Source organism: Athalia rosae, chromosome 7 (assembly GCF_917208135.1).
Source record: "Athalia rosae chromosome 7, iyAthRosa1.1, whole genome shotgun sequence".
Lineage (NCBI taxonomy): Eukaryota > Metazoa > Arthropoda > Insecta > Hymenoptera > Athaliidae > Athalia > Athalia rosae.
This window is the reverse complement of record NC_064032.1, coordinates 13,861,703-13,884,070: the sequence shown is the minus strand read 5'-3', so window position 1 is coordinate 13,884,070 and position 22,368 is coordinate 13,861,703. Positions and strand designations below refer to the sequence as shown.

The 22,368-nt window shown below is 45.1% G+C and overlaps 2 protein-coding genes across 4 annotated transcripts in view; one reads left to right on the top strand and one right to left on the bottom strand.

Annotated features, from left to right (window-relative positions):
* LOC105689552 (retinal homeobox protein Rx-like) overlaps positions 1–22,368 on the bottom strand; it is a 129,020-nt gene that overhangs the window by 57,536 nt on the left and 49,116 nt on the right. The window contains exons 1-2 of one of the 3 annotated variants that reach the window (XM_048658822.1): positions 17,579–19,248; positions 17,343–17,515 (exon numbers count right to left, since the gene is read on the bottom strand). The exons of 1 other annotated variant lie outside the window; for it this stretch is intronic. The gene's annotated coding sequence lies outside the window, so the exon portion shown is untranslated. Of the gene's footprint in view, positions 1–17,342; positions 17,516–17,578; positions 19,249–22,368 lie in introns of those variants that run through there. One more of the 3 variants, XM_048658823.1, reaches the window with a different exon arrangement.
* LOC105689551 (homeobox protein orthopedia-like) lies at positions 2,691–22,074 on the top strand. Its single transcript, XM_012406637.2, has 5 exons — positions 2,691–3,427; positions 6,602–6,783; positions 15,216–15,402; positions 15,824–16,006; positions 19,108–22,074. Exons 1-5 carry the CDS (start codon positions 3,382–3,384, stop codon positions 19,419–19,421), a joined length of 912 nt encoding a protein of 303 aa, XP_012262060.1. The 5' UTR covers positions 2,691–3,381; the 3' UTR covers positions 19,422–22,074.

The window sequence follows — 22,368 nt, the reverse complement described above, 5'->3', positions numbered from 1 at the left end:
TACTCCAAGTCGAACGAAGACCTGTACAACCTGGACGAAGGGGGTGGAGCCTCGGCGGACCGAAGCTCCTCCCACATCAGACCCTTGAAATGACTCAGCCTGTACACGGGTTGTTCTAAAAAAATTCTCGAAATTTACTGCCAGCTCTCCGAGCGTACAATTTACTTTCCATTATTTTCTTGGACGGGAATTTTTTTATTTGCTTGGGGCGAAGCCGAAGCTCCTCCCACGTCAGACCTTTCGGACGACTCAGCCTGTACACGGATTGTTCTGAAAAATCCTTGAAATCTACCGTCAGCTTTCCAAGCGTACAATTTTCTCTCTATTATTTTCTTGGACGAAGGGGGCGGAGCACCGGCAGACCGAAGCTCCTCCCACATCAGACCCTTGAAATGACTCAGCCTGTACATGGGTTATACTGAAAAACTCTTGAAATCTACTGCCAGCTCTCCAAGCGTACAATTTTCTTTCTATTATTTTCTTTTGCCTGTATAAAATACTTTACCTCGAGGTAGATACATATATATATATAAATATATATACGTGCGGAGTGCGCGCGTAGCCTTTGACGTAAATAATTCAAAAATTAGCGTTGGAATTTTTGACGAGCACATAGGTAGGTCGGATGGATGGGCAGGTATAATGTAGGTGTACACACAGCCACCGCCGCTTGGATATCGGAGTTGTGTACGGGGGATGATTTCGCGGGGTTTAGGGAACAGGAGAGAAGAGCGGAGGGTGGCGGTGAGTTTTTCCTCTCTAGTGGAGCATATTTTCCATGTTTATTAAATTTCTTTGCCCAAGCATTTCCATGGAAATTTCTATATTGCCTTCGTTTCTCTCTCTCGCTTTTTTTCTTCCCTCCCTCGCCCTCTCTCGCTCCTTCCATTTTATTTTATTTTTTATTTTTTTTTTCATTTTGTTTCCTTTTTTTTTTCCCTCCGTTTCGAATCCATGACAACCGCGAGCGTGCCGCTTTCGATGGCTGGCCAAACAAGCTCGGATGAAGGAGAAAAATGAAAAATAAAAAAAATTCACCAAAATTTACTTCACCTTTCGTTGTCCGGTTCAACGTGCTAACGTGGTGGTGCGAGCTCGTGTGTATACGTGTGTAACGGGAATCAATTCGCACATTTCATAATTGATACGTGAAACTTTGAGCCACACGCGCGGCGGATGACTAACGCCTAGTTAAGGTCAGATTAAATTAGTCCTGAACTCCTGTTATCCACTGCCACCGTTGCCTATCCGTAGGATACGCGCACCGTTCCTAGGTGTGCACATACATGCGAACGCGTGGGTGTGCACGTTCCAAATCTGTTGCAATCCTACAATTGTAAGGGGAGTTTGTTTCGGGACGAAGAAAAAAAAAAGTGCAGCGATGAAAAACGGAAATCACTCGCAAACTGACGAACGAAAGTTGGGGTAGCTGTGGTTCGCGGAACGTTGACCGATCCTTCGCGCGTAAAAAAATGAGGCTGAATTAAAACGTCGCGTTGTAAAAAAAAAAAAAAAAGGGATAATTGAATGAAGAAAAATAAACGAACGAACGAAAGAGTGGAGTAAAAAGCACAGCCGCTCCGTCCGAGCGAAAGAGAGAAGAAGTAGCAAAACTGAAAGGGTAGGAAATCTATTCGCGAGGCAGTAAAGGTAAGGGTAGTTTCTCGGTGGTGGTAATTTCGAAGCGTAGAACGGCGTAGGTTCGCGATCCGACGGGTGCGCGTAGGTGTATTTCGCAGGTCGGATCCTCGGCATCAGCATCAGCAGCAGCAGCAGCAGCAGCAGCAAGGACGACGGCAGGAGCAGCAGGAGTAGCGTAGTGGCTGTGGGGTTTCGCAAACGGCGAGGCCGTAAAAATAAAATTTCAATAAATCTTTTGACGGTAGAGAAATTAGAAGTAGAGGGGCAAAACCGTGTGGGCGTGTACTTCCCGCCCATTGGATATCCACGACGGAGTTTGGATACGCCCCGCGGTGCTGTTCAACCAGAAAAACAGAGACAGTCGCCGCTACCGACGGTGCTTCTGTTGCTACTGCTGACGCTGCGCCCTCCGCCACCCACCCCCCGAATCGCCGAACGTGGATTCCGCGCACGTTCCGCTCTGTACAATAGGGGAGTCGGAGGTCCTTCTGTTCCTCACTTTCTTCCTCCGACGTTTCCCATCCCCCTAATAAGGGTAGCTACCCACCTTCCACAAATTACGACTGCGACGACATAGTTTAGAAACCTTATGATACAGTGATGGATATCATTTCTGGAGTGGACAGAGAAACTTCTTTCTTTCTGAACTTGAGTGGTAGGACCCACGGAGCGAAATGGAAGAAGGACACAGAAAATTCGTCCTCTTCGCTCTGAACGGAAAAAAAATAAATCCAGTCTTCTTTAGTCTTTTTTCAACTTTCTTTCAATCCTCTGAAGAGTATAGAAAAAAAATTGCAAACCAAAGAAGCAAAAATTCCCCGTGCAGATGGGGGGTAGATAGGTATGTATAATCGCGAGTTGTGTAAAGGTGGGTATTTAATATCCCGCCCACCGTAACCTGAAGATCGTCTCCGGTGACTTTGGACGTATGGAGAGAAGATGGGCAAGGGGGCGGAGGGAGGGGTGGAGGCGGGGGCGGGGGCGGGGGCGGAAAATGCCTCTTGGTGGGAGTTGGAGGGCCGATATGGCAGTCGCCGGGCAGTCCGCTGTCTGCCTCCAAAAGGCTCGGGCCGGTTATATTATCGATGACATAGTGAATTATTGTATTTCCGATCCTTCGAACCGCCTGTAATATTTCAATGAATCGTATCGAATAAAAATTATACAAAATAAAAAAAACCACAAAAAATAAAATTTATACATACATACATTACACATGTTTATTTCTGCGGTAATTTATCGGTTATTAATATACGCAATAACGTGTATACGCATGTTTGAAATGATAAAATATTTTAATTCGTAAGCGCAGATTCGAGAGAAAAACCAAAAAAAACTGGAGAGAAATTAACGAAACAATTAATCGTCAAAGTATATCGCGGTAACAACAGTGTACATGGATATTTGTTGCAGGACAAACAAATAACGAATGAATTAAAGAAATTCTTTTCAAATTGTATAATATGAAAAAATAATTAGAAAACGAGAATCAAAGAAAAAAAAAAAAAGGACGTTCAGTTATAATTGCACAGTTTCATTAAAATCTCGTGCACGAAATTGTAAAATTGGTATAACGAAGAAATAAAAAGCGAAAATTGAAATCCAATTCGGAGACGAATACCCTGTATATAAATAAAAAAAGAGAGAGCCAAGAGAGGTCTTTTTATTAAACAAAAAAAAGGTGTTAAAATTGAAGATACCTCTACTAGGATTGTGCAGGAGTTTCGCTCCTGGGGAGGGATGCTCAACAACATATCAACCGGCGGCTCCATACACGGAATCCCCGGTAAATTTTCATTCGTGCATCTAAATTTTCTTTCTTTCTATTTCATACACCCACCATTGGCGCTACCATTATCATAATTATCAATATTATCAATGTTACTTTCACTCCGTCATTTAACTTCACCGAGTTACCCCACACTGAAAAAAGACGTGAATGAAAACGACAGTTATGAATTAATTATGAATTACTTCCGAGTGTTTCCATCGGGAATTAATCGAATAACGAACGAGAAACGCAAAGAAATCACACGGGTGAAAGAAGCATGATAACATTTGATTAGCGAATCTCATGTCGTACGCGTTTTGAATGTTTTTCATTATTTTTTTTTTCTGTCCCGTTGAAAAAATGCGCGATACATCGGAGCCGTAGATCGTACATGAAAATGTAGCGGCAGTGATTGACTTTCGTGTTCGCTCGTACGAACTTATCACTGCAAATCCTTCGACTGCAGGCGTTCAAGTCTCCCGCACAAGCGAGTTGGGCTAAGCCGCGCACGTCTTTACGTATGAGCAGTTTTACGACGCGTGGATGAGGAAAAATGTACGACCTTGAAACGACCCGGAAGTCAGGAGAAGAAAAAAGGAGTCACGAAGCACACCGACTACCGTTACACCACTCGGCATTCCCGTGTAATTGTGGATCAGGATCTGGATTAACGCCGGCGAAGAAAAGCGAAAATAAGGAACAAAGCAACGAAAAGAAAATCGGACTCGCTACCGACGAATCGCGATGCGAGTCGACGCTAATCGTTCGCGTGATAAGAAGTCAATGGAAGAACGTTGGCCACACGTCGGTGCACGGTGTGCGGTGTTTTTGTCGGGGACCTTCGACTTCGTCCCAACCAGCTGTGCCGTTATCGCGAACTAGGAAGGGGCTGGTGAAAGAGAAAGGAGGGAGGGGGCAGGGGGGGGGTGTGGGGGTCTGATATAAGCGTAATTAACTTAACTCAGATTAAATTAGCTGCGGGAAAGTTGAGGAAACTGGAGTTGCGCGAGCGGCGCTTACGATTCACCCGAAGCTCGTTGCCCAAAGTTCTACTATGCGACCGTCGGATCTGCCGCTCCGTCGCGACGGACGTAATCGGTTTTCTCGCGGAAAAAAACGTTGCGAATTTTTCTTTTCGATTTTCTTAGCAGGGGAAGGGAAATCGCACCTTCGACAATATGACGGATTGGGGCTGGACAGTGCGAGGGGAAGAGTTTTTTGGATTTTTTCATTTTTCTATACGGAATCCGCGGCGAAGGTGTTTTTTGGTTCAGTGGAAGGCGTCAGTTACGATGGTTACGTTCCGTTCCGTATACCTTACCTATCTGAGGAATAAGAAAAAAAAAAAAAAAGAAGAAAACGATGAAGACGAAAAAGCAGAAGCAGTACCGGCAGCAGCAACAGCAGCAGCGTGTCGGCGTCTAATTAGTATTCTTAGACGCTACTTAAACAAGTCTACTGTGAGTTAAAGTTTGGTTAGAGTCCTTTTATTTGATTTAAAAACTTCTTCACTTCGGGTATTATGTATACTGTATACTATACCCACACCACATATATATATATATATATATATATCCTCTCAGAATGCACACACACATTTTGAAGGAGAGACAAGAAAACTTGATGCTATTATTTGCTGCTGTTCGTGCTGCTTGCACGCATCGACTCCGTATCTCTATATTTTTGAAATTTCTCGAACCGTCAAAAAGCGAAAACAAAAAATCGACGAATTCAATCCGACGCAAACGAATAAAAAACTCGTCCCACTGGAGCGACGATTGGATACAATGAAAGTAAAAAGTAAAACTTTTTTCTCCGTACGGTAGTATCGCCGGCGAACGCGTCGAGAATCGGGGTCAAAATTACGGGGGTGTTTTTCGAACGTCCGCGGTCGTAAAAGCGCGCTTTTTTTTTCAATGCTTTTTTTTCTCTTCCTCCTTTTTTCATTTTATTTCATTGTGCGGGGCAATAAAATCGACGGTAAAACCATCAGAGCCATTCAGGATGAGAATGATATAAAAAACGAGTTGTAAACTCGGTTTCATTCATGCGTAAGTTCCACGAGGTGGTGATACGCCGCGAGACGGACCGAACCGCCTCGTAGCCTGGAAAAACTCCTCCGATATCACAACCCCGTCCGTCGGGGTGGTCCGGAACACCCAAGAGGAAAACTCCCTAATGGGGTGCGGGGCATCGCGAGATCGGTAAAAAACTGGAATCTTTATCCCGCTGTCTCTTCAAATGATCAGGAAATCTCCTGATCGAGTTGGTCCATTATGGAATACACTGTCCAGAGTTGGCACGATCTCGTCAAATCTCGTGCAAAATTTGAACTCCTTTTCTGACATCGAACTACCAAGCTGGACATTGAACGTTCGGACCTCAGGATTTCGCTGGTCAGTTCGTGAGGAAAACGCGGGTGGTCACGTATGCCCGGAGGTTTTTTCGAGTCGCCGTCTCGTGATTTACGATGAGAAAATGTGACGAAAACGAGAGTCGAATGCGCGGATCCGAGGGGTCCATCGGATGGTGCGGTGTGTCCGTCGGGCATTCGTAACGTTTACACGCGGAGCGTGTTGCCCGCGCGAGATGACCGCTGCATTCGTGATGTTATTTGTCCGGTTAGGAGCTCGGGCAAGCACCGCCACCTTAAGCAGCAGCAGCAGCAGCAGCAGCAGCAGTCGGAGGTCGGTGACGATTCTAACACCTCGATGCTAAGTGACCAACCGGCGTTCGCGCTTCTCCCGCCCTCCATATCCACCCGTTTTCAGTTCTTCGCTTCGGGACCCCGCGGGGCCCTTGGCTCGCCTCGGTCGCTTCGCTCACCGTTTCAGCTTTCGGACTCTACGCCGATCTTGCCGATCTGCCCCAAGAATACGAGGAAAACGACGCGACGCGACGCGGCTACCGCTCCACCTCATCACCGGCCAACGAAATAGCCACCGAACAAATTTGAACCACTTCGACGTCACGGATCAAACGTGCAACGGCTCGAAGACGAAAGGGCTTGTGCCCCAAAGTAAAGGAGAAGAATGACCCGGTAGCGAATGGTTCATTTCTTTTTTTTTTTTGGAAAAGCGACATGAGAATTCCCTCCGCGGTTTTTTGCGCGTCACCCTTTCGAGCATGCCCTTTTTTCAGTGTCGTCGACGATTGGTGATTGGTTTGTTCTGAAATTGTATTTTTCAGGTAACTCGGGGTCGATCGGTCAGGGTGACGACAAACCGGCCAAACAAAAACGACACAGGACACGTTTCACACCCGCGCAACTCAACGAGCTCGAAAGGTGCTTCAGTAAAACACACTATCCGGATATCTTCATGCGAGAAGAAATCGCTATGAGAATCGGACTCACGGAGAGCCGCGTTCAGGTAATCAGAGAACACAAACGTGAAATCGCGAAGAACGATATTCCTCCTGATTTCTTTCTCGGAGTGGGATTCGGAGACGTTTTTTTTTTTTTTTTTTTCACGCGCGTTACGAGGGTGGGCCGAGAAAGTCGCGAGAATCGTGAGTCGCCACGTCGAGTTGTTTGAGAATCAATTGCGAGAGGCCTAATGTGGCTTTTTGGATTAAACCGTGATACGGTGAAACTTGCGGAGTTGCTAAGCCCCCCGACTCTGCGGGGGGGAGAGGGAGGGGGGGGGGGGTGGCAGAGGGGCAGGGGTGGTGCTGGTGGTTAAATTTTCCCGTGCCACCGACGCTGTCGCGGGACAACAAACCGCAAACGTTGGGCAACTTGTTTACCGTTTCCCCTTGCCGTTCCTCTTCTTCCCGCAGGAGATACCGACGACGCACCGTCCAACGTTACGGTACTCGATTCCGAGCAATCGGAATTCAAAGGAACCGAATTAGGAAAACCAATTACACGACATCGAAAAACGTAACGGCGAACGTTCGCCGATCCCCCGCCAAGTTCCTTTTCCTGACAATTCGTTTCGTTCCTTCTTCGTCGTATCCAACGATTCGCCTCGTGACTTTGTAAGGGTTGTTTTTTCCTCTCTCGATCGAAATACTACGATTAATCCGAAATGCTATTTTTCCAGCTCTCGTCCAGCATCCGTTCGGTATCATTCGGGGTAACGTGTTTTTCGTTTTCGCCAACGAATCCGTCGCGATGATCGCAATTTTTTTTTTTCCGGGCCGGTTTTTCTCGCAACCATTTGAGAACTCGCGCTCCCCACGTAGGGAAACACGGCGAGTTAATAGAATTTCATGAAAATTTTATCCGCTCGCTCCTCGAACCGTCAGTCAAGTATACCGTTGCCGTCTGCATATCAAATGAGCGGCGAAGAAAAAACCACCACCTGCACCCTCGTGCGAAAAACCAAGGATCACCCTTTACGGGACCGTGTAAAATATCCGCTCCTAAAAATATAGGTACCACCTGTGATATTAAGAAAAAAAGAAATGTACAAATTCGCGTTACGAAATCGGATCGTTTTCTCTCCGAGGGAAAAAATGAGATGAAAAAAAAAAATACTTTTCTGCATTCGATGCCGATTAGGTACGCGGATGATATTCGCAACAATGTTGAGAACAACGATGACAGAATCAGCGTAGGAAAAGTATCGTGATATACGTGGATAGGTGGTACGTAATATAATGGACAGGGAAGGAAGCGAGGCAGGCAGGCAGGCAGGCGGCCGTTTTCCGGACAGTTTCCAAGGTAACGTGTACCTGAAGGACGTACCACGCCGAGGGTAGTAATGGGCCAATGGGGTTCACGGTTTCGGGCGCCGGCGCCTGGTGTCGCGATGCTATCGAGCGCCACGATATCAAAGACTGCTTCTTGGCTTTCCATGGCCGTGTCGTAAATATTTTTAACTCGTTTTTTTTTTTTTTTTTTTTTTTTCAAAAATATACACCACACGAACGCACGTCGGGACTTCGGGGCTACCGTTGCAACGGCGGCTGGTCGAAAAAAGAAAACGAAGAATTTTTTTTTCTCCTCACTTTTTTCCACCCTTCGCCTGCCGCTTTCTGTGCCGGAGTTTTTGGTTTTGTTTTTGTTTTCGATTTCCCCCCCCCCCCGTCCCTCCCATTTTTAGAGGACAAACGTATGGAAAGGTAACAGAGTAAATGCAGCATCTCGTACGGTGCGCAATGCGCGGAGTGGGTGGATAATCAATAATTCATGAGCGCGAAACCGGAAGGGACGTTAAAAAATTAATCAAAAAAAGAAAAAAAAAAGAAAAAAAAAAAGGAAACGAACGAAGCAGGATCGAAACGAATACGGTGAAAAGAATCAATTGAAAATTGGGACGAAGAATCCGCTCTTCGAAGTTTCGGTGTAACGTCGTATCGAGATACGTAGAAATATTTTTGAAAAAAATCATCCCACACGAAATGAAAATCGAACGAATACTTCAGAGGAAAACTTCTGTACGACGGCGAAGTTTGTTCGAAAATTGAAAAAACAAAAAAAGAGCAAGATCGGCCGCGAATTTTCAAGTTTCCAATCCGAAAGCTTTTCATTGCAGGTAGTGCCTACGGCGGGATTAGTCGTATGTATTACGTGATATTTAACGGTTGTAGTTTTAATTGAAGGAAAATCGTAGTAGACCGAGTGTTTAATTAAAGGTTCGACGGGGTGGGTGAGAACGACCGCTGACGCTGTGAGAATGTAGAGTCTCGATGGATCGTTGGTTTTTAGCAAATTGGAGACGATGGCGATCGGCGATTCGACGATAAGTTTAATTGGCTAGTAAAGAGAGTCGATTAGAGCTGTGAAATTGCTCGATATTCCCGCGGAAGTGCCAGGCCACCGGGAAAATTATTATATTCGGGTGGCGCGGACGCTCCATCGACTGCTATAGAAAACCCATCTCCACCCGAAACCTATACCCGGCGGGAACAAAACGACCGCTCGGTTAACATTCGGTTAAGTTTAACTACCGGTTAACTTAACTGCGCGCTATCAGGTGGTTACCGCCGATGTTCTCCTCGTTCCTAGCGAAAAGGGCGGCAGAGACTCGATCTCACGTAATCGCGGCCCCGATTCCATTTTATTTGAATCGACGAGGGGGGGTCCGCCCGCGGCGGTGGAAAAAAAACAGAGCCCAGAATTCGCCGACTCGGGTGCTGAAAACTGCGAGCCAGAAATTTCTCCAATTTTCTTCATTTTTCGAAATGCAAGAAAAAAATTCCGCGATAGCCGGACTTCCTCGGTACGTGGAACGCGTCGCGTTTTCGAGGTACGCACATGACACTGTGTAGCGTCACTTGTCCGTCCCTAGAGATTCTCGAATGACACCGTTCCCCACCCCGTATCCCTGGGGATACCTTTTGAAAGCAATACTTCGCGGAGCGTACGGGGGGGAGGGGGAGAGGCGAAGGGTGCGGGGTGCGCTTTTCGACTTTCTGACTCCACTAGCTAATTCCCAGCGCATATGTCCACAGGAGTTATTCTGATACGAATTCTTACCGCGCAGTGATTTCCCGTGAAAAAGCCTCGCCGCAAAAGTCCGCGGCGACAACGATGAGTTTCTCGTCATTGGAATCGTCGTACGCGATTTAAAAATTCTCATTTCGTATTTGGATTCAAACCCGAATACCCGATCACCGTCGACGACGTACCTTTTTCCAACCATCGCATCATCTCAACGACTTTGAAAAAAAAATCCCACAGGTATTCTGGAAGCCGAGCTTTTTTTTCGAATCCATTTTCTACCTCATTCTCCAGCAGATATTTTTCATTTTCATGCTCGTTCTCCGGTTCTTTGTTTGTTTTTTTTCTCTTTTTTTTTCTTTTTTCTCTTCTTTTCCTCGCGTAGTCGTATATAAAGTGTAACGGCGTTTTAACGTTATAGGGGGTGGGGGGTGGGGGTTGAATTTTAATGCGGTATAAATATACATAGGGCACGATATTAGCCCTTGTACGTGTCGTCGTACGAACTACGCGTACGGATACGGTATAGATGTAGGTGTGTACGGCGGCAGCTACCGCGTTCACGCTGGGCTGGTCGTCGGGGGGTGGGTTGGGGGGATGCGGGGGTCGGTAGACGTTGGTTCAATGGACAAACTGTGTTGCCACAGGATCCCGGGGGAATTGGATCATCCGTATCCCATTCCACCACCGTCATATAGCCCCCCCCCCCATCCCCCCACACCTTCTCTCCGACGCTACACGATGCAGAAGCACATCACTTGGAGGCACTTCTCTTCCGTATTCCCGCTTTTTCGACGGCCCCCCTTTTCCCAACGCGTTCCCTCGTCCGCCCCCTCGTCATAACCCCGCGCATCGTCGTTCTTATAAATCAGTTATTAACGCGGACGAGCTAGAATAACTCGCGAGTCGTTCGATGACCCAGTTGACTTTTGTCGATGGGGTGGAAAATTTTTTTTTGTCGCCACAATTTTGTCGCGAATCTTCGGAGATTCGTTCTCCGTCTTTTTCCCCCCCTGTATTTTCCTACAAACAATTCGCCCGTTTATTGTACCGGTAAGAAATTCCGGTTTAAGGGCGTAGTTACGACTAATTTGACGACCCGCAGTACAGGAAAATCGTAAGTTCCACCCCTGTACGTGTATACGGGATATTGCCTAGCGTAAAATAATAATAAAATCTAAACGGATCAGCCTTAACGTCGCGTGCGGATACCCGTATATTCCGCAACTGTAGGTGTGCGAAGTGAGCATCGGGTAAACGTAAAGAATAAAAAAAAAAAAAGAAGAAAAAAAATCAGAAGGGAACCGTGAGAGAGCGAGGAAGAGGAACGGCGAGATATCGATGGGACCGAGGGGGTGTGTGTGAAAGAACAAGAAGACGTAAAAAGGGGAAAAAATCTGGAATCGGGAAAGGGGGAGGCGACGCGAGATTCGGCGACGGAGGGGCGAGGGGGGGTAGGTGGCGGTATTTTACGGGTCTAGGATAAATTTAATTTGGACAGCTATTTATCCTCCCTTATCTCGGCCCCTGGCTTTCGACCCCGCGGCTCAGCCGGCCGCACCGGGAGCGCCACCGACAACAACGCACGCCGGGTGTATTCCGTCGACCCCCGACGGGGGTCCCCGGGGTAGTCCGGGTAATGCGTCTCGGCCAACGCGCTACCTCCGCCGCACCATCAACGCCTCCATACCCCCCCGTTTCGAACGAGGCCCTCCTGCCCTCCTGCCTCTCTCCTCGCCTCCGACCCCCTCCCGAGAAGACGTCTGTCCGCCGTCATCAATCAGCCGGTTCACCACTACTACGGCACCTCACTCACGACGGTGTTCTTCTGCCTTCCCGCCACCCCCTTGCGACGATCCGCTTTTACTTTTGGCTTTCGACGTCTTTTTTCATTTACTCGAAGCTATCCGTTACTCGCACTTCGGGACGTTTCGCAAAAATTAATTTGGAATTTCGGTGGACGCCGTGTCTCGATTTCAGGATCCGAAAATCAATGAAAAAGGGTTCTCGAGGCTGGAAATGAAAGAAATTTTTCGAAAACGTGATTCCAAAAGTTGAAAAAATGGGAGAGATAGAAATTACCGTCCGACGCGGTCGTGACGCGACGCGGGTAAAGTAATAGTAGGCAAAGTCTAGAAAAAGAAGAAAAAAAAAAAAAAAAAAGTGAGAAGAATAGGAGAGCGGATGGTGAGGGGTTTGGGAAGTTTTCCTCGCTCGTATATCTTCCGCCGGCGAGAGATCCTCCCGCTTGCGTTGATGGTCGCGTTCAATTTATATCAACGCCTCAGCGCGCGTGAACCTCCTTTACGATCTTCTCTATTCCTTTCCCGGCTCCTCGCTCGCGTTTTCTTTCTCCGTTCCGACCCTCCACCTCTTTCGTTCCTTCCGGCGCGATTTTTACCCCCCCCGAAAAGAAGAAAAAAGAAGAAGCTCGTATAAAAGCGTCGCAACTTATCTTCTTATCCCGTGCAGCGGCAACGATCCTGCCGAACGATCACCCTATCAATGATCAAGGTTCGTCGCTCTTCGACTCTGAATCTATACTCCGTTCGTTCCTGTCCCGCGCTACGCTTTTAACAATAACGATCCGTTTAATCCGACCAATCGGAGTTGCCGGGGGGGAGGGGGGTGTCGAGAGTCTTCCTTTACTTTTTATCCTTCGGCACGTATATCACCCGGTGATTTCCAGGTGTTTATCGCTCGCTAATAACGTGACGTGCGCATCATCGTCGGTTGCAGCTGCCGACGAAACCGACTCGCTTTTAGATGTATATCGTAACGATGACGATGAAGGTGGTAACGAAGTACCATCCGTTCGTCGGATGATAGATCAATTTTTAAAAAGCAATATTCTCGATTGACCGCGCACGCACGCGCCGATAACCAGACGGACCTCTGCACCCCCGCCTTTTCGGGAGATCGTGATTCGAAATTTCTCCTCATCGAGGAATCCTCCTTACGCAGATTCATTCGCTTCGCGTTTCACCTCCGCACCGTGCGCCTCCTTGAAATCCGATAATAAAAGCGAGCCCACCCCCGAAAGGGTTTCCCCCGAACCGCAGCCGTTCGCGTTCGGAGTCAAGCTGCCCGTGGCCCGAACTTAATTCGCTTTCAAAATATTACATCGATCCTCGCACGCGCGTTTATGTAGCCACGCAGCTCACGCTGCGTTATTAAAACGATCCACGCGATGATCGGTACGACCGGATTAGGCGACCCCTAATTTCATGCGATTAGCCGTACGTAACGTGAAAGTTCCGTGTATGAGTGCGGCACGTTTTTAAACGACCTGCGGTGGTTACGCAGGATCGTTCGGTTTAGTCATAGACTCGAGCTAAGAATTTTTAATTTTTTAATTTTTTTTCTTCTCGATTCGAATTTTTTTAATCCGACGTCGAACGTGAACGTAGAATTTTGAAAATGGCTGCGCTATTTTTTTTTTTGTTTCTCGATGCACCCTTTCGTGGTAATTTTTTTTTTTTTTCTTCTAACGCGAGGACGTCGATCCGCCGAGGAGGTGAGAGATTCAAAAATAAGAAGAAAGAAGGGAAGACGGAAAAACTGAGGGTGGAAAAAAACGTCGTCGTCCCGGCCAATTGAGCATGCGTTTCGCGGGTTTCGGGCCGCCTACTTTTCCATTAGTTGCGTTATAGTGTGGATGTACATTTGGCGTGGGTGATGATGGCGGTATAATGTTCACGAGGCGGATAACCTACTGCAGATGTTGTGTAACGTATACACACAGGGAGACGGCCTTTTAGCCGGTGTTCGTCCGTGAAATCAGTGGCAACCGCACCCAGCTGCGGGTTCGAGGAAGCCACGAAGGGCGAGAGGGGAGCGAAAGGGAAAAGGGAGGAAGGGAGGGAGGGAGGGAAAAAGCCCGAGGAGGAAGAGAAGAGTAAAAAAAAATAAAATAAAGAGAGTGTTACGAAAAGAGAAGGAAAAACGTGGAAGGATATCGAATGGAAAGGGCGCGGGGCGCACGAAACCGCACGCTACGACGAGTATATGTCTGTAACATCATCACGCATACTTTGTAGGGGGTGGGGGTAGTAAATGGAGAAAAAAAGGGATCGCGTCATACGTCCCATAAAATAATGCGAATGAAGCCCATGAATCGGACATTCTTCGCCTTCCCTTCGATATTTCTGACATTCAATTCTCACAGTTCAGTTTACATCAACTTTAAAAAAGAGAAGAGATTTTGTCGTTTGCAAAAAATCCTCCCACATCTCTTCATCCTTTTTGCGGATGCTCGAAAAGATTTTCTCCGCATTTCTAATTATCCCAATTTTTTCATTTCATTTCGATTCTATTTTTTTTTTTTCCCGCAACGCGTAACGGCGCAGGCGACGCGTACCATTTGCGGTTGATAATTCGTAGCGGGCGGATCGGTGTTGGTGCCGGTGGCGCGACGGTGCCAAAGGCCACCCTGAGCGGTTCGCCGCCACCCTCGCCGACCCCTAAAAGCCCGTCGTGGGCCGGCGAGAGTTGATTTATTGATATCGCATGCAAAGCCGTCTGTGGTCTCCGAAAACCCCCTGCCCCCCCCTACCCCTTCCACCGCCGACTACCCCTGCCTGGTTTTCATCCCCTGGAATCCTCCGTACCCCTCGACTTCCACCGACGCCATCGCCGCCGTTATACCGAGCTAATATCGCGCCGGATTCGCCGCAACGCGAAAAACAAGCGCGTTCTTCATACGCTCGTAAACACCGACTAGGCTCCTTTTTCGTCCTTTGGAAGAAGGATAATTCCTTTTCCTTTTTCGCGGTTCAGGGGGCGATTTTCAGGAGATCTTACGGTCGTCAGAATTATACTTATCGATATCGTTATTATCGCAGGTAGTCCGCGACGCGGGGCGGGGTACGCGCGGACACCGGTAGCTGGTGTAAAGTCGTAAATTAGTGCCTGCGTGGCATTATAGGTGGGCAAAGGTGGACGGTTGCACCGCCCTGGGTACACCCGGTGTGCTACGTATAAATACACGTACGTTATACGCCTAGTTACGTGTGGTAGGGACGCTATAGGATTACGGCGCTCCGCTAATTGGATATATGGGAATTAGCGACCGTTGTACGTATAGGGCAGGTATACCTGCGTTTTCAGCGTTACCACACCGACGTCACTTCCGTTATCGTCGCGCACACGGACAATCCCTCTGTACAGCCCCCTCCCCTCCCACCTCCCCCCTCACCACCCTCCGGCAGGATCGTCCACGTCTTTCGCGTTCCTGCGAGGGCCGCGATTTTCCTTCTCCCATTTTTCAAGTTTATTTCATCGAATCGAGTATCTCCCATTCGAGTTCTTTCTCTACATATCAAATTATATTACCAATTCCGTACTCAACGTCTGCGTGATTTGTTGTTGTTTTGTTTTCTTTTTTTTCTTCTTTTCATTTTCTCTTTTCAGGTGTGGTTTCAGAACCGGAGAGCCAAATGGAAAAAACGAAAGAAGACGACGAACGTATTTCGTTCCCCGGGGGCATTGCTACCCTCCCACGGGCTTCCACCTTTCGGGGCTATGAGCTCCGCAGCTGAACTGTGCGGAGCTGCCGGGATGTTCCACGCGCCTACCGATCGATGGGGAATGGGACCAGGTATTTATCCAAAACCGAACGCGAAAAATCTGAGTACAAAAATACAAAAAACTTCGTCTATCTGGTTGAGGGTGTCGCAAGTATATCGAGGGTGCATCGAAGTATATTGGATCGGCATGTTCCGAGAGCCACCTCCAATGATCAGCACAGAAAAAAAACATTTTTTTGAGTCGCTGAAGATTTTGAAAATTGTCAAAATCTTCATATATTAAATTTATCCTCTTTTAATCTCCAATCACATTCTAGATTGAAAATGGTGGAGATCCCGCAGATTTCGAGTCGATGTTCCGATTTCTAAAAGTCTCTTGAAATTTTTTCAACTCTCAAACTAAAGAGCAACCATTAAATCTGAAAGTTGATGTACCAGAGGATAGAAAAATAAATTCAATATCACCGTGGTGCGTTTGTCCTCGATTTCCAGGTCTGGGTCAGCTCGGTCAAGGAGGTATGGGGATGACGGGCTTCGGACAGAGTCTCGGTCAGCTCGGTCAGCAAGGCGGCGGAGGACTCGGCTCCAGTTTGGGCCTCGGCAATGCAGCCGGTCTCCCGATAAGCAGCCCCTCGCAAACCGTCTACCAGGCCAGTTACGGTCTCAACTCTCTCGGTAGGTAAATTCGACGTGGAAGAAATTCTACGCGGAAACGAACGATCGCGATCGCCGTAAGAAACTGTCCAACCCGAGCGGGACGATTTCAGGTTCCGCTAGGTCGTAAGAATATATATTTGCCCCACGATCCACTCGTCCTTCGAAATACGTGCGAGGAGCGTCGTCGAAGAAATACATAAAATACGAACGCGAAATTTCGTTCGTTGGCGGGCGAAAATGAGTAGAAAAAAAAAACGAAAAAAAAAAAAAATGAAAAAAACAGGATGAAAAATAAGAGAGAAATCGGAATGAAACGAAACCAAAAGATCGAAAGTCGAGTCGCGGAGACGCGACACACGGGTGCCCGGGTATGTCCGTGTATACATCGGCCACCTGAGGGGGGGGAGGGGGGAAAATCGGGGGTTTCGGGGTTGGGTAAAGTTGGCTCTCTCGGTTCGGTTTTGTGCACCGCGCGGCGTAATGGTAAGCACACATAACGTACGGGGAGACGATCTCGCACCTAGGTGCGATCGGCTTGAGGTCTCGCCGTGCAAACACGCAATAAGCGGAGCCAACTTAAAAGTTTTCTGTCTCAAATTCTTGAACTCTCCAACTTCTAAAATAATCACACCTAAAACCCAGACGCAGTTAAACGATGGTCTCATTTCACGACACGTATGGTTACAATTTTTACGCGGCGATGTGCGTCTTCCACGCATCGAAAAAATAAAGAGACAGAGAGAGAGAGAGAGAGGGGGGGGGGAAATAGAAAGAAAAGATTTGATTTCGTTACCTTATTTTCTCAAATAATTATCGTCGCGTTACGAGAAACGATATTATTATGATAAGAGCATGATCGGAGGGTGAAATACCCGATGTGCAGGTAGCACGCTTATTAGCGTTGGTAACCGATTGCGTGAACTATATAACACTTTGTACACCTACCTGTATTTTTTTTTTTTTCAACCTTACCTCCTCCGATACACGGAGGATATACACACGTGTACGTGTACAAACAGTTTGCGAGCTCCATAGAGCTCTCTGTACCAATTACCATACATTATCACCGTCATATGTATCTCGCGTACGTCTTATGTACCTGTTTGTTTGCGATTGTCGTCACTTAAAAATCACATGTGTGTACGACACGTACGTACCGTACAGTAGAGATGAAAAGTTTCGCCGTACGACGAAACCGCCACTTTTTTCCAAAGGGCCTTTTTCGTCACATCGAATAAATTCGATGTACACTTTGCGTCGACGACGATTTGGGCGAAGAAAAAATTGATAAAAAAACGAGACGCGATACAATTGTGCCGTGAATTATTGAAATAGTTGAAACGGTCAAACTCACCCGTCGTGACGAGGTAGAATTTTCCTGCATTCCTTGCGACACGAGGGATACATCGAACATTGAATCCGGACGTGATGCGGAACGTGTGCGTACAGAAGTCCGTGGAATGGCCGGTTCGGGGATATCGGCACCCGGGATTACGCGGTGCTCGTACGTTTTTCCCAGGTTTTCTACTACAGCGAAGTAAACATCAGTTTTCGGAGCGTAGTGTATCTCGTTCTATTATGCCATCTTACTTTTTTCCCTCCTATTTTCTCGCTCTCTCGTTTTTCAACGATGATTAGCACTCCCTCTGCACCATTCAGCCGACCCGGTCAGTCAGTCAGTCAGTCTTCTTTCCACGAGCGGAGAGCAGAAATCTCTTTTTTTTTCTTCTTTTTTTTTCTCTTATACTCTTCCAAAGTTTAAGAGAAGTCGAGTCGAGAGAGAGAAGGAGGGGGGCAAGAGGTAAAGAGGAGGGGGTTGAAGGAAATATCCCAGTCTCCTTCCCCTCCTCTCCCCCTCGACCCTTTCCTATCCACGGATTGTGTATCGACTCTCTACCGATGCAAACAAGACTCTATGAGGTGTGAATTAAGACATTTCAAAGTGCTGGGTATAGAGTAGCCCGCAGCAGACCGAGCCGTTTGCATAGGTACCTCGGTATTTATTTTCATCTTTTTCGTTCCTCTTTTTTTCGTTATTAAATTATTTTCCACGCCAAAGATGCGCCCTGCGAAATGCCGTGAATTCCACCGAATGAGGAGAGGAAAAATGATGAAAATTTGAAGGAAAAAAAAATGACGAATGATGAATTTCGCCAGGCGGGAAGAAGACGCGAAGAAATTCGCGTGTATTATGCAAGAATATCTTTACCAAGTGATTTAGTTCACGTTCATACGATATATATGAATATAAATGTATGTACAAGGTATACGCGTGTACGTGTAAAAGTCATAAAAAAAGGAAGAAGGTAAATGAACCACCCTTGCCGAACGCGGTGCCGCAGCGTCCTTTGTAAACAATCTTTATAGAATGGAAGAAGAAAAGTATAAAATATAAAATAAAATAAAAGCAAAACCGAACGTGGCTTTTTGGTGGAAACAACTTCGGAAATTTTCTGGCCATCGGGGTTTATTCTTCACGGTATTTCGGACAATGTTACCTGTGTATATACATTTATTTCGTGGCTGCCGGAAGAGTCGAAATTATTTTTTTATTTCATCGTATTTCTATGCCTCATATATACCTATATAGGTGAAATAATCATGATAATAACAATGATAATAACAGGGATTTTAGGAAGAGTGAAAGAACCGCGTATAATCAACATCAGCGGCGTATCGAGGGGTCGTAAACACCTTGTGGGGGCGATCGGCCCACCGACGTTGAAATTATTTTATGATCGCTAGCAGCAGCTTATGGCCGAGCCGCTACCGGCTCTCGTGTAGGTGCAACACCGACGTTTTTTTAGATTCGCGCCGAATCGACGTACGAGTCGAACGAGAGGGAGAAAAAAATTCAATCTGCGGGAACTCTTCGATCGATCCCACCTTCGTTTAACAATTTCCCAATCGGTCATGTTCAGATGGCGAATACGAAAAATAATTTCGTGAATTCGATACGAAATTCGTGATCAGCGACCCCGAAAACCCCGATATCAACACCCCTGAAGCGTACGAGCTTCGTTTTACCCGGTCAAAAAGCTTTTTCAATTTTGAAAAATCAGCAATTGTTTTTTTTGGACTATCCCATTGATTTGTGTACTCATCTCTTTGAATCACAGGTGGCGTGCACGTGTCGGCTTCTCGGGGCTCTCCGCCGGGTGGCTCGTCGTCGGGCGGCGTCGGTGGCCAAGGGGGTAGTTTGGGTGGCGGTCTGAACTGCGGCCAGGGCTCCCCAAGTGCAGCATCCGGTGGCGGCGTATCCTGCGTCGGTACCGACGGGAGCGGAGAAGCTACCGACTGGCGGGGTGCCCACAGCATCGCGGCGTTACGACGTCGAGCGTCGGACGCATCGCAGCAGCAATACAGTCCTCAACCACCCCCGCCAGGACCACCCCAGTACGCCCACGATCTCGAATACAGTTCGGTTTATTAGCTATATATATCATAAGTATATATAGAAGAGTATAAGAAATGAAGAAACGCAGAAGAGAGAGCCTATCCTTAGCACGTTAAACGAAAGAAAGACATCCCACACATTGAGGGATGTACGTATCACGAGTGTACACACCGCCCGCCCCTTTCACCCTGATTTTCTACCGGCTTATCGGAAGAAGTTTTTTTTTTTTTTATGTTCCTTTTTTTTCTCATCGTATTCTACAGATTTATCGAATCTTCGATTGCGTTCACATTGGATTGAAAGCCACGTCTTTCTAGTTCGTGCTTTTATTTTTTACATTCATCGGATGAAATCTTTCTTTCTACTGATCACAGAATTTTTCGATACTCCATTATCGCGTGTACTTATGCCAAACTGTAATTGGATTTTAATGACCGATTTAAAAAGGAAGAACAAACGAAGAGAAACTAAAGCATAAAAAAAAAATGGTAGAAAACATCGTCTAACGGTGAACGAATCGTGCGTCTGATTTGAATTGAAAAATAACGATCTTCGGAAGATAAAAAACGATACGGTGACGAAACGATCGAACGATCGGGGGGTGATGGAATAACATAATAATGATGAAAAAAAAAAAAAAACAACAGACACTGTGCAGGAGCTAACTATACTATATGTATACATATATATTATATATATACGTATAATTGACGGAAACGTATTACGGGGATAGAATAATTAATTATGAATTAATTAATATAATTAATTATAAGAAAACCAATTGATTGTATACGAAAAACCAAGCAAATGACACAAACGACAACAACAACAACTGCAACAAAAATACGGCGCAACGATGATAATGTGAACAAAAAAAAAAAATCTAATAATCGTACACTCAATCAGTCTGCTGCAGTGTGTAATAATTTATAAAATTATCATCATTACACGAATTTTCAAATTTCACTGCAGTTGTGCAAAAGTTGTAGTACTTTAATACCTAATAAGAATAAAAATAATAATACCAATAATAACATTAATAATAACGATAATAATTTTGCGTAAACAACGAGGCATATAATACTGTAAATAGAGTCAAAAATGAATATATATATAACTATGCGACTATATGCGATGATTAACTAATAGCTATATTATATACTATGATAATTAATATCAGTTATACTAATGATAATAATTGTAATAATAATATTAATGGTAATGATAATAATAATAATAATGATAATAATAAACAATAATTCGTAAAATAGTAATCTTTGTGGAATATAATATACTTACGTGTATATGTTGAATTTTTTGCCTCCGGTGGTTTTTTCTATTTTTTTCTTTTTTTCTCTCCGACGGAAATAATTGGCAATGATGATGATACTGATTATTATTATTACAGTAATGACGATAGTAATAACGATATCGAATAACGCGAATGGCTATGTACGGGGTATACGAAGACGATCGTGTGGATGAACGAACGGAAATATTCAATGCGAAAGAATTGAGAGAGAATGAAAATTGAGAAGAAAAAGTAAAAACTGAGAGATATCACGCGCCCAAAAATATAAGAAAAATTGCGTATTCACCGTGAGTTTCCGTTGAAAGTTGTCGCGATCAACGCCTGAGTCGTAATACTCGTATTCCTCGTTCTACGAGCTAACCCGAGCTCCGTTTGAGTCCGCCTAGCCACAGGCGTAGGCAACTTGTTGTGATCTAGAGCCTTCAAGGTGACACCTCATAACAAAGCGTCTACGCTGCTGGCTACGCCGACTCCAGCCGGAGCTCGGGCTCGCTCGTGAAACGAGAAATACGAATATTTCGAAGCATACGTTGATCGCAATTATTTTTGAAAAACGCTCACGGTATGGGTGTATACGATTATATTGAATAGAAGAATCAATAAATTATAGTCATAAGAATGCAAATAATAAAAAGAATAATAATACTAATAATAATGATATTATTAAAATAGTATTAATAATAATCAGCTAGTTACGAATTTATCAGTAGAATATCAGACATGTACTATCGTACGATATAAAATAGAATTAATTAATATTAGATATATAGTTATTATAAATATCGATGTAATAAACTACAACGTATACGATTTTTAATGTACAAATATTATATATATATATACACACAGGCATAGGCATTCCTATATATGTATGTTATTATTATCATTATCATTATTATCCTTATTGATCATCTGACTTTAATCATCATTATTGTTGATATCGTTATTGTTCTAATTTTAATTATCAATTCTTATAATTATCATCATTCATGTCACCGTTGATACGTCGTTGTGTCATTATGATCGTGATTATTATTTCTATTATTATCATTATTGAAATGATTATTATTATAACGTGTAATTAGATTTTTGAAGTTATTGCGCGATCATACTTTTGCAAGTGGATGATTTTAATATTTTGGGCAAATGAATGTTCCTATAAAAGCAAAGTGAAGACGGCGAACCGTGAGAAAAAAGAATTAAATAAAGTTATACGTCAGCAACGGAACAGCAAACAAAAATTTAAGTAAACCAATGGTAATAATAATAATAACGAATCTTTAGTTTACATCGTTGTATAGTTGTGTATAGTCAACTGGGTGTGTATAAAATAAAACAAACAAAAAAATCAATAAAAAGAAATGAAATTAAAGTGAACACGAGTACATGAACATATTTATTTTCACGATGGAAAGTAGGTTGCAAATGCAATTGCTTGATTTCGTGTAGAATTTTAACATCCTTCCCGAGAAATAACCCGAATCCCATATACATCTGCTCTCATCGATGAGCGTTCAAAATTTCGATCCCTTTTGAATAATTTAAAAAATTTTGGACTCCTTGTTTTCACTCGATCTTTCGACATCTTTTGGCGCGAAACTGGTGATTCTGGATATTCTCCCCTGACGTTAATCCCACGTTGCATGGTCTTTTTTATCAACATTCGGTGAC